Raw genomic sequence first — 12,653 nt, forward strand, 5'->3', positions numbered from 1 at the left:
TAAGTTGTATATGACTCATTGTGACCCCATTTGGGTTTTCTTGGCAGATATACTGGAGTGGTTTGCCATTTTCTTCTCTAGTTCATTTTACAGATGAGGAAATTGAGACAAACAGTGTTGAGTGACTTTCCCAAGTCACACAGCTAGCATATGTGGCCAGATTTGAACTCAGGAAATTGAGATTTCCTGACCATAAGAGCAGGACTCTATTCACTACACTGTCATTTAGAGCCTTACAACAATACTATTCAAAACCAGAGTGCTTTATTCCTTGTTCAAATGCTGAGTAGGTATTCTTTAGATTCATATCCTCTCTGTATAATTGTCGCAACAAAAAGTAAGCATTTTGTTGTAAAATTGTTATGTTACTGTCTTAAAGACATGTAGACCTTAAAGACCTTAAAGAAAGGTATGTGGACAATCAGAATATTTTTCAATTGATCTGTTTATTAAAGATAATCATAAATAAAAGATTAGCTACTTTCCTTTTTTCTTTCCATAGTATTGTCTATCTCTTCATCTCTTAGCTACTAGGAGGAGGGGAGATATAGCTGAATAGGTAGTAAAAAGAGAATGGCTGAAAGTTAAGAAGACCCAAATTTTGTCACAACATGAGGAAAATAATCTTAATAGTTAGAATTATTCCAAAGAAAAAGATCCCTTTTTTGGAGAGAGTGAGCTATCCATTTGTGAAAGTCTTGAGATAGACAAAAGAACAGTCTCTGTTGGGTATCATATTCAAGACTTCTATTCAATTATGAATTGGATTAGGTGAATTCTATAATCTTTTCCAATGGGGTAGATCAATAATGTGATTTTTATAAAATATTGTCATCTTTAAAAGCCTAATTTAAAAGAATCTTCCAAATTTTAAAATAAAAATGGCATAGAAAAATTGTCAAATTAAATTGCTATAATAGTAATTTCATATTCTAATTCAAGGCAGTGATTAGTCTCCAGAGAATTGAAGAGGGCTTCACAGAAAGACTAGACTAGTTACTATAGGCAAAGCCATAGATTTTTTTTTTTGGGGGGGGGCAATTTCAAAAGAAAGCTAAATGGTGCAAGTGGAAAAAATAGAAGTATGGAGTGGGAGGCAAGGGCAACAATAAAAGGACACTATAGGTAATACTGAAGGATAGCTAAGTGGCACAATAAATTAGAATGCCAAGTCTAGTATCAGATTCATCTTCATGAGTTCAAATTTGGTCTCAGATTCTTACTATCTGCATAACCTGGGCAAGTCTTTTAACTCTATTTGTCACAGATGAGTTTCCTCATCTGTAAAGGAAATGTCAAACTTGTCCTGTATCTTTGTCAAGAAAACCCCACATTGGGTCAAAATGAGTTAATCATGACTGAAAGATGATTAACCAAGAACAAAAAGGCCACATTTGTTCCTCATTATGATAGGTGCTAAGACTTAGCATTCATTGGCAGAATTCAGTATTTGTGACACTGCCACACTAAGGTTTTGGTTTTTTCTTTCCAATTTTTCACTTGTTCTACTGAATAGGAATCATTATTTTATAATTATTCATAACATCAAGGCTGCTAAAGAATACATAAATAGGTTTGGATTTTATAGGAAAGTTGGAATCTTATTTAGTTAATGAAAATTTATTTCACGTATGATGTCACAACCAGGGTTGCCCCAGAATTGTAACATAGTTTATAGAGTAGTTTATTCTGGAGAATTCCAGAATAAGATGCATGAAAAAAGCAGCATGTCTAGAGAAGAGATAATCAATGATGTGCAAGCAACCCTTTACCCCCAGCCATTCTAAAAAAATAATGCATTTAGACTTATACACTAGAAGAAGGAAAATTACAGTAAGAAAGTAGCTAAATTTCAGTAAATTTAGATTAATGATTTATCTGCAATTCATTATTTGTACTAGTTATCACCAGTTTGAATATACATGAAGTTCTAGTCCCAAGATAAAGTGCTATTGGTGGCATTCCCTGAAATATTCAACTTTGATAATTTAAATGTATTTTAACAGTTTCTTCAGAAAAATAATTTTGAGGGCCCACATCTGGACTGAAAATTTAAGAAAAGAAACAGTGTATTTGATAAGAATGTTACATGTAATTAAATCAGGACTTTTAGAACTAAATTTAGTCAAATGATGTTTTTCCAGTGCAAAGAACAAAGTATGTATGATACACAAGAGTTCAAGTGAAAGGTTTTATTGAAATATCCATCAGTATAGAAAGCAAGCAAAAGAAGAAACTTCAATTTGTTGCCCACTGTTGTTTCCATTTGGGATGATCAAATAGATGTTAACATTTTTGGTCAGCCTTTAAGATAAGCACCACTTTAAGTTACACTTTGACCAGACAGAAAGTCTGTTCTGCATAGCTTAGCACTTAATTATGCATTTTATTTTCTACTTCATTACTGTTTCATGTTTTATCAGCCGTACTGTACTGTGAGTTCCCTTGGGGCTGGTAATATTTTGGATTACTCCTCTTTACCACAAGACCAATGAAATGGAATCCATAGGAAAATTAATTTGGGCTCATTATAAGAAATAATTTACTGGGACAGCTTGTTGGTGTAGTGAATAGAGCACCTGCTCTGAAGTAGGAAGAACTGAGTTCAAAAATCTTGCCTCAGACACTTAACACTTTCTAGCTGGGTGACTCTGGGCAAGTCACTTAACCTCAATTGCCTCAGCAAAATAATAATAATGATAATAATAATTTGCCTTTCATCATTTTACTTTACATATTAATCAAACTCCTAATAACAGTCCTTCTTTTACACACTCATCTTATACAACAGCACAATATAATATAGAGAATTTGGCATCAGAAGGTCTGGTTCTGCTCCATCTCTCTCTCTGAGTCTGTGTAGGTCATGTTATCTCTTTAATCTTCATTTTCCTTTTCTGTAAAATAAAATGATTGGGGAAAATAGTTTGTAAGGTTAACTTCAACTCAAAATCCTTTTATCCCAGATGCAATTTCTAATTAGTGATAATAACAATAATAAATGCTGAAATTTATATCCTGTTTTAATTTTTGAAAAACAGAATGGAATAGTACAGAGATGAAATAGTGCGGAGAAGTATGAACTCAGAACTAGGAAAATCTGGATTCGAATCCTGCCTCTATCTCATTCAGGGAGTATGAACTTAGACTAGACATTTATCTTCTCAGTGTCCTAGGCAACTCTTTGAGATTATAAATGAAGAAGAAGGTTTCAATCTATATTTGTTGATGGATTTTCCTCATATTGGAATTCTATAAAATTGGATGTCTGGTTCCTATTTTCAGCCTTTAAATTTTATATTTTATCCTTTTCTGCTGACACAACAACTTCTACACAAGCATTTTTCTGTGCCCATTTCTGTGCTCCTAATTACTCTTCTCTCCTCCCATTACTTTACATTTAATAATTTGTATTGTAATATTAATTAATTGGACATTTTGTATTCACTTATAGAAGTAGGAGACAGATGGGTGGCTAAGAGTTATACATGTAGCTCAGTGACTAGAGGGCCAAGCCTGGATTCAAAAAGACTTGAATTCAAATAAAATTCAGGTATTTACTAGCTGTGTGACCCTGGGCAAGTCATTTGACTTATTAACTTTAATTCACTGAGGAAAGAAATGGCAAGCCATTCCAGTGGGATCCATGGGGTTATGAAGAGTTGGATGTGACTGAATGGCTTCACAAATCTACTTGTATAAATACACACACACACACACACACACACACACACACACACATATATATGTTTTATTTTTTGATTGTAATATAAAGTCTAAAAAGGCAGGGATCATTTGACTTTTGCCTTTCTGTCCTGTCCTGTATTCCTGGTATAGCACATTACTGATATAAAGAAAAGGCAGGGATCATTTGACTTTTGCCTTTCTGTCCTGTCCTGTATTCCTGGTATAGCACATTACTGATATAAAGAAAGTTTTTAATTGAAATTTGTCAATTCATTGATTTTTGATAGCATTTTCTATATCTGGAATGCAAGAATCTTTGAAAGCACCTATTGAAATAATATTGATACTTTAAGTTTGGTAAATCAGATGCCATCAGCACTTTGTCATTTCTCTCCTCTACCCAATTCTTGCAATTTCTTGCCTTTGAATTCCTATGGCACTTTGTTTCTTATTTATTCATATTCAAATTTGGATCAGATTTATATTCTTTGTTTAATTGTTTTAAATCTGGGACCCATGACAATTAAACTGATTTACTGTAGCTTAGGGAATGTAAACCCAATATTGAGAATGTAATTGCTGAGCTCTGACAAAAAGGGTTAAATAACATGCCCAGGATCAAACCCCAATAAAAGTCTGAAGCTAGATTTGAACTCAGGAAGATGAATCTTCCTAATTCCAGAACTGGCACTCCATTCACTTTGCCACCTAGCTGCCAAATATGGAGTAAGCCCTCAGATAAAAATTTTAAAACCATTAGGTGCCCACTGTGCTTACTAAGATAAGTATTGAAGGAATTAAAGAGATGTGGCTCAACTGCATCTTTCAAGAAGTTTATAATTTAGAAGCCATTATAGGCAAGTGAGACAAATATAAAGGAACTAAAATTCCAACAATGTGCTGAAAATGTGTAAAAAATGGATTTTGATAAGGAAAAATTTCCTAGCAGTTCAAATATGCTAAAGTGAAATAGATTCTGTTACATTAGAGTGGGATTGGCTTCATTTTGTACTTATGAAAGATTCAAGTACTTTGATAAATTTTAAAAGGAAAAGAACACTTCCCTCTGGGGAGGGAAAAGCTTGATGAAGACTACAATACTTGATTCCATCCTTGAAAGGAGGGAAGGACTTAAAAATATGAGCATAGAAAGAGAGTCAGTTTGGAAACATGATAGACATGATAAACAATGACCTGAAGATGATGTGTTAGAATGATACAAGAATGGTGGATAAAAGATATCACTATTTGTCTGAAACACAAAACCTCTAAGGGAAGGATTGTGAAATATGTCCCTCCTATTGGAAGATCTCAAGGATACCATTGAAGGAAAGATAAGATATTTACATCGTATTAACTAGTGGAGAACCACTGACAGTTATTGAGGAAGGACATGATCAAAGCATGTGCATTTGGGAAGTATGTTACTTTGGTAATAGTGTGAAAAATAAATTTGAGAAGGAATAGGCCTCAGACAATAGACCTTAAGAGACTTCTCTAAGAATTTCAGTGAAAAGAGACAAAATAATTCATGAGTGATTCTAATAGTGAATAAGATTAACATGAGAGATTTTGTAGAGATAGAACTAACCAGAAGTGGCAATAGATTTGATATGTAGTGAGTGACGGAAAAATCAAAAATACATTATTGACAAGTGATTGGAAGGATGGGAGTACTGTTGAACAGAATAAAGTTGATATTGAGGGGCATATGAAAGTGTGTTGATTTCTACAAAACAAATTATAAAATGGAATTTGGGGAGAGGGAACTTTTTAAGCAATATATATAAAGGAAATAATTGAAGTCATAAATAAATTGAAAGCTAAATTGCATATATTCTCTGAAAGGTCATAAGCTCATGATATGAGAACTTTGAGTTCTCATATCTACTTCTATGTAGAGTTTTTTAATGCAAATGAGGTAGCTATTTTAATTAAGATCTATCAGGAGCTGCCTAAATATTCTAGTATTATGACAATATCTTAGGAAAGAGGCATAGAAGACTAATCTCTGACAAGCTATCTGCTGTTCCCTTATCCCCTAAATATCCCCTATACATAAGAAATCTTCTATCTCTAATAAATAACAATTTAATGAATTACTTAATTGACACTGAAGAACATAAACAATGAGGAAGAACAAGAAGGACATATGGTAGCTTTAAAATGTAAGTGCTTTTCAAAAATGTATAATGGATAGTAGATGTAGTGTGAGAAAGAATAAAAGGTTTGTAAAATTCAGGTTGACATAAGATATTTGCAAGAGAAGTTATTTATTAAAAAAGTAGTAATGAAATACCAGATACTACTGATAACAGAAACTCATAAAATACATGTTGTAATTTTGAGCTTATTCAAAAAGTCCTGAACTCAATTTCTTTATGTGAAAGTAGTAGCTCTAAGGCATGGGACCTGAGTCACCTCATTCTTGCTTTCTATGACAAACTGATTCTCTTGATTTATTTATTTTTATTACCACTGGTATAGAATGGTTAACAAGTGATTTCTTATTCAAAGTTAATTTATTTACAGGTCTTAAGGCAAAATTGATACAACTTGTATAATAGGAGTAGATTGATTTTCTGGTTTAGGGGAAAATACTATATATAGATTCCTGGACTGCTTGAACATGAAGATGAAAAAAGTAAACATTTGATTCTTACTGTACACAACTATTACTAATATATACACACTGCATATATCTGCAGACACACACACATTATATATAATCTATATATCAGACTTAGATATATACTTCCTCCTAGAAACAAAATACTATATATGTTACATAATCGCATTTTAGATATCTTTATAAGCAAATGTCAGAATAAAGAATATATCGAATATAAATGTAAATACCTCAACATTTAAATAAAACAACCTGTCTCTTGAGCTAGTTTTAATTCCTTTAATTTCAAAGTTGATGGTTTATCACTTAATTATAAAAATCTAGAAAAGAAACATCTGTAGAAGTTCTCTTTACAGAAAGAAAAATTACTAATTACTGCCAAGAATGATTAATCAAATGAGCAAGAAGAAATGATAGATGGGAAAAACAAAATAAAACCTCTTTAATTTTAATTACTAATACACTTTAGAAAGATGGTTTTAAGGTGAAGGAAACATAAATTTTGTCTTAAGTTTGACTTGAGAGATAGAGACAGAGAAATAGAGACAGAGAAAGACAGACACAGACAAATGCAGACAGAGAGACAGGCAGAGACAGAGATAGAGAGAGACAGAGGAAGGGAGAGGAAGAGGAAAAGGAGAGAAAAAGAGAGAAAAAATATATACATACTTATCACTTTACATATTCTTACAGCATGGCTGTGGAAACTTTGTGCGTGTGATACAGGCTTTCAACCGTACTCATCTATATGTTTGTGGAAGTGGTGCCTTTAGCCCAGTATGTACATATTTGAACAGAGGACGCAGATCAGAGGTAAGTACATAATGTTTCATGATCTTCACTTTTATGATGATTTATATTAGGTGAGTTCTTAATATTTAAAACTTTCTTTCATTTGTTCTTTTTTAAATTATTTTTTATTAAAGCTTTTTATTTATAAAGCATATACATGGGTAATTTTTCAACATTGACTCTTGCAAAACCTTTTGTTCCACATTTTCCCCTCCTTTCCCCCACCCCCTCGCCTAGCTAGCAGTAGTACAATACATGTTAAATATGTTGAAACACATGTTAGAGCCAATATATGTATACATATTTATATAGTTATCTTGCTGCACAAGAAAAAATTATATCAAAAAGGAAGAAAAAGAAAAACTGAGAAAGAAAACAAAATGCAATCAAATAACAACAGAGAGAGTAAGAATGCTATGTTGTGGTCAACACTCTTTTCCCATGGTTCTCTCTCTGGATGTAGATGGCTCTCTTAATAAAGTGAAACTGGTTTGAATCATCTCAATGTTGAAGAGAACCATATCCATCAGAATTGATCAATGTATAGTCTTGTGGTTGCCATGTATAATGATCTCCTGGTTCTGCTCATTTCACTTAGCATCAATAGGTCTCTCCATGCCTCTCTGAAATCATCCTGCTGGTCATTTCTTACAGAACAATAGTAGTATTTCCATATCATTCATATACCATTATTCAGCCATTGTCCAATTGATGGGCAACCACTCAGTTTCTAGTTTCTTGACACTTCAAAGAGAGCTGCCACAAACACATGGGTTGCTTTCCCTCCTTTAAGATCCCTTTGGGATATAATACCAGTAGAAACACTGTTGGATCAAAGTTTGATAACTTTTTGAGCAGAGTTGCAAATTGCTCTCCAGAATGGTTGGATCCACTCACAGTTCCACCAACAATGTTTTCCCACATCCCCTGCAACATTTGTCCTCTTAGCCAATCTGAGAGGTATGTAGTGGTATCTCAGAGTTGTCTTAATTTGCATTTCTCTGATTAATAGAGGTGATTTGGAGCACATTTCATGTGGCTACCAATAGTTTCAGTTTCTTCATTTGAAAATTGTCTGTTCATATCCTTTGATCATTTGTCAATTTCAGAATGGTTTGAACTATTATAAATTTGAATCAGTTCTCTATATATTTTAGAAATGAGACCTTTATCAGATTCTTTGTATGTAAAAATATTTCCCCAGTTTATTGCTTCCCTTCTAATCTTGGCTGCATCAGTTTTGTTTGTACAAAAACTTTTTTAACTTAATATAATCAAAATTATCTATTTTGTGATCAACAATAGTCTCTAGTTCTTCTTTGTTCAAATATTCCTTCCTCCTTCACAAATCTGAGAGGTAGACTATCCTATGTTCTTCTAATTTATTTATAATAGTCTTTATTTTTACATCATGAACCCATTTCAATCTTACGTTGGTATATGGTGATAGATGTGGGTCTATGCCTACTTTCTGCTGTAATAGTTTCCATTTTTCCCAGCACTTTTCGTCAAATAGTGAATTCTTTTCCCAAAAGGTGGGGCTTTTGGGTTTGTTAAATACTAGCTTGCTATAGTCATTGACTATTTTGTTCTGTGAACATAACCTATTCCACTGGTCAACTTCTTTATTTCTTAGCCAGTACCAAATGGTTTTGAAGGCCACTGCTTTATAATATAATTTTAGATCCAGTACAGCTAGACCACATTCATTTGCTTTTCTCATATTATTCCTTTGAAATTCTTGACCTTTTGTTCTTCCAGATGAATTTTGTTATTTTTTTTGTTATTAAAATGGTTTCTTGGAAGTCTGATTGGTATAGTACTAAATAAATAGATTAGTTTAAGAATTATCATCATCTTTATTATATTCAGTCAACCTGTCCAAGAGCACTTTATATTTTTCCACTTACTTAGATCTGACTTTATTTGTGTGGAAAATGTTTTGTAGTTTTGTTCATATAGTTCCTGACTTTCCCTTGGCAGATAGATTCCCAAATATTTTATACTATCAATAGTTATTTTAAATGGAATTTCTCTTCGTATCTTTTGCTATTGGACTTTGTTAGTGATGTATAAAAATGCTGATGATTTATGTGGATTTTTTTTTTGTATCCTGCAACTTTGCTGCTTTGATGAAGTTGTGGACTACTTCTAATAGTTTTTAGTTGATTCCCTGGGGTTCTCTAAATATACCATCATATCATCTGCAAAAAGTGATACTTTGCTTTCCTCATTACCTACTCTAATTCCTTTAATCTCTTTTTCTTCTCATTGCCCAAAGCTAGCATTTCTAATACAATTTTGAATAATAATGGTGATAGTGGGCAACCTTGTTTATTCCTGATCTTATTGGGAATGGTTCCAGTTTATCCCCATTACATATGATGCTTACCAATGGTTTTAAATAGATGCTACTGACTGGTTTAAGGAAAAAATCCATTTATTCCTATTGTATCTAGTATTTTTTATTAGGAATGGGTATTGGATTTTATGAAATGCTTTTTCTGCATCTATTGAGATAATCATATTTTTTTGTTAATTTGGTTATTGATATAGTCAATTATGGTAATAGTTTTCCTCATGTTGAACAAGCCCTGCATTCCTGGTATAAATGCTACTTGGTCATGTTGTATTATCTGGGGGATGATTTTCTGTAATCTCTTTGCTAATATTTTATTTAAGATTTTTGTATCAATATTCATTAGGGAGATTGGTCTATAATTTTCTTTCTCTGTTTTTAACCTACCTGGTTTAGGTATCAGTACCATGTCTGTGTCATAAAAGGAATTTGATAGGAGTCCTTCATTCCCTATTTTTTCAAATAGTTTAGATAATATTGTAGTAAATTGTTCTTTAAATGTGTGGTAGAATTCACATCTAAATCCATGTGGTCTGTGGATTTTTTTTAGGGAATTGATTAATAGCTTCTTCTATTGCTTTGTCTAAAATGGGATTATTTAAGTCATTTATTTCCTCTTCTGTTAATTTGGGCAATCTATATTTTTGTAGGTGTTCCTCCATTTCATTTAGGTTGTCAATTTTTTTGGGATAAAGTTGGGCAAAGTAACTCCAAATAATTGCTCTGATTTCCTCTTCATTGGTGCATAGTTCTCCCTTTTCATTTTTGAGACTAACAATTTGATATCCTCTTTTTAATCAAATTAAAGGTTTATCAATTTTGTTGTTTTTTTTTTTCATAAAACCAACTCAGTTTTCTTTAGTAATTCAATAGTTTTTTTGTTTCAGTTTTTTTTGATCTCTCCTCTTATTTTTAGAATTTCAAGTTTGGTATTTGATTGGGGGTTTTTAATTTGTTCTTTTTTTTAGCTTTTTTAGTGGGAAGCCCAATTTATTGACCTTATCTTTCTATATTTATCCAAGTAAGCATCTAGAAATATAAATTTTTCCCTTATTGCCACTTTGGCTGCATCCCACAAATTTTGGTATGGTGTCTCATTATTGTCATTGTCTTGGATGAAATTATTGATTGTGTCTATGATTTGCTATTTCATCCATTCATTCTTTAGGATGAGATTAATTAGTTTCCAATTATTTTTTGGTCTATTTTTCCCTGGCCTTTTATTGAGTGTAATTTTTATTGCATCATGATCTTAAAAAATTGAATTTACCATTTATGCCTTTCTGCATTTGATTTTGTGGTCTTTATGTCCTAATATATAGTCAGTTTTTGTATAGGTTCCATGAATTTCCTAGAAGAAAATGAACTCCTGTCTGTCTCCATTCAATTTTCTCCAAAGATCTATGATATCTAGTTTCTTCTAGTATTCTATTTACTTCTTTAACTTCTTTCTAATTTATTTTGTGGTTTGATTTATCTATTTCTGAGAGAGCAAGGTTGTGATCTCCTACTATTATAGTTTTGCTATCTATTTCTTCTTGCAACTCTCTTAACTTCTCCTTTAGGAATTTAGATGCTACATCACTTGGTGCATATATGTTTAACATTGATATTGCTTCATTATCTATGGTATCCTTTAGCAAGATATATTTTCCTTCCTTATCTCTTTTAATTAAATCAGTTTTTGTTTTTCTTGATCTGAGATCAGATTAAGATCTTTTCTTTTTTACTTCACCTGAAGCACAATAGATTCTCCTTCAGTCTTTTACTTTTACTCTCTATGTATCACTCTGTTTTAAATGTGTTTCTTGTAAACAACATATTGTAGGATTCTGGCTTTTAATGTAGTCTGCTATCCATTTACATTTTATGGGAAAGTTCATCCCATTCACATTACAGTTAAACCTACTAATTCTATATTTCCTGCCATTTTATAAATCTCAAAATATACATTTCTCTTTACTTTTCCCTTTTCCCTCCTCTCCCATATTATACTTATGAGCACTGCTTGCCTCATGCAGTGTTCTCTCTTTAGAGATCCTCCCCCTTTTTTATACCTTTCCCCTACTATTTCTGTGTTCTGTTGTATTTAACTTATCCCTTCCCTTTCCTCCTTTCCCACCCCACTTTTCTGTATGGTGAGAGAAGTTTCTTGGTGAAACCAAATATATCTAAATTTCTTTGCTTGAGTCAAATCTGAAGAGAGTAAGATTGACACAATATTCATCATGCTCCCTGCTTTTGCTCAATTATAATAATTTTTCTTTGCATCTTCCTGAGATGTAATTTCCCTCATTTTACCTCCTTTTCCCCCTTTTTTCTGTTACAATCCCCTTTACACCTCTAGTTTTTTTTTTTAATATTGTAACAGTAAAGTCAGATTATACATATATTCTCTATGTACACGCATAACAGAAATAGCTCTCAAGAGGTTTTTTTTTCTTTTTTCTTTCTTTCTTTTTTTTTTGTTACCTTTTTATGCTTTTGTTGAGTTCTGAATTGGGAGGTCAATTTTTGTTTAGCTATGGTCTTTTCATTAAACATAAATGGAATTCACAGTTTCATTGAATGTCCATTTTCTTGCCTGAAAGAAAATGCTCAGCTTAGCTGGGTAATTTATTCTTGGCTGCATTCCAAGTTCCTTCACCTTTTGGAATATCAGATTCCAGGCCCTTCGATCCTTTTAAGTGGAAACTGCTAGGTCCTGAATAATCCTTATTGCGGCTCATTGGTATTTGAATTGTTTCTTTCTGGCTGTTTGTAATATTCTTTCCTTGGTCTGATAGTTTTCAAATTTAGTCATGTTATTTCTTGGGGTTTTAATTTTGGGGTCTCTCTCAGGTGGTGTTCAGTGAATTATTTCAATGGTCATTTTACCTTCTGATTCTGTGACATCCAGGCAGTTCTCTTTGATGATTTCCTGAAAAATAGTGTCTAGGCTCTTTTTTTCATTATGGATTTCAGGGAGTCTGATAATCCTTAGATTGTCTCTCTGAGATCTATTTTCCAGGTCAGTTGTTTTCTCAATTAGATATTTTACATTTTTTCTATTTTTCATTTTTTTTTTTTTTTGGTTTTACTTGACTGATTCTTGTTGTCTCATTGAGTCATTTATTTTGTTTGTTTAGTTCTGAATTTTAGTGAATTATTTTCTTCATTTACTTTTTTTAAACTTCCTTTTGTATT

At 32.3% G+C, this 12,653-nt stretch overlaps 1 protein-coding gene across 1 annotated transcript in view; it reads left to right on the forward strand.

The window, feature by feature from the left end:
- The window catches only part of SEMA3C (semaphorin 3C), a 198,996-nt gene that overhangs the window by 97,409 nt on the left and 88,934 nt on the right, over positions 1-12,653 (forward strand). The window contains exon 5 of the mRNA XM_003771460.4: positions 7,010-7,129. Coding sequence (XP_003771508.1) covers positions 7,010-7,129 — 120 coding nt within the window. The remainder of the gene's footprint in view (positions 1-7,009; positions 7,130-12,653) is intronic.

Source organism: Sarcophilus harrisii, chromosome 5, assembly GCF_902635505.1.
Source record: "Sarcophilus harrisii chromosome 5, mSarHar1.11, whole genome shotgun sequence".
In the NCBI taxonomy this organism is placed as follows: Eukaryota; Metazoa; Chordata; class Mammalia; order Dasyuromorphia; family Dasyuridae; genus Sarcophilus; species Sarcophilus harrisii.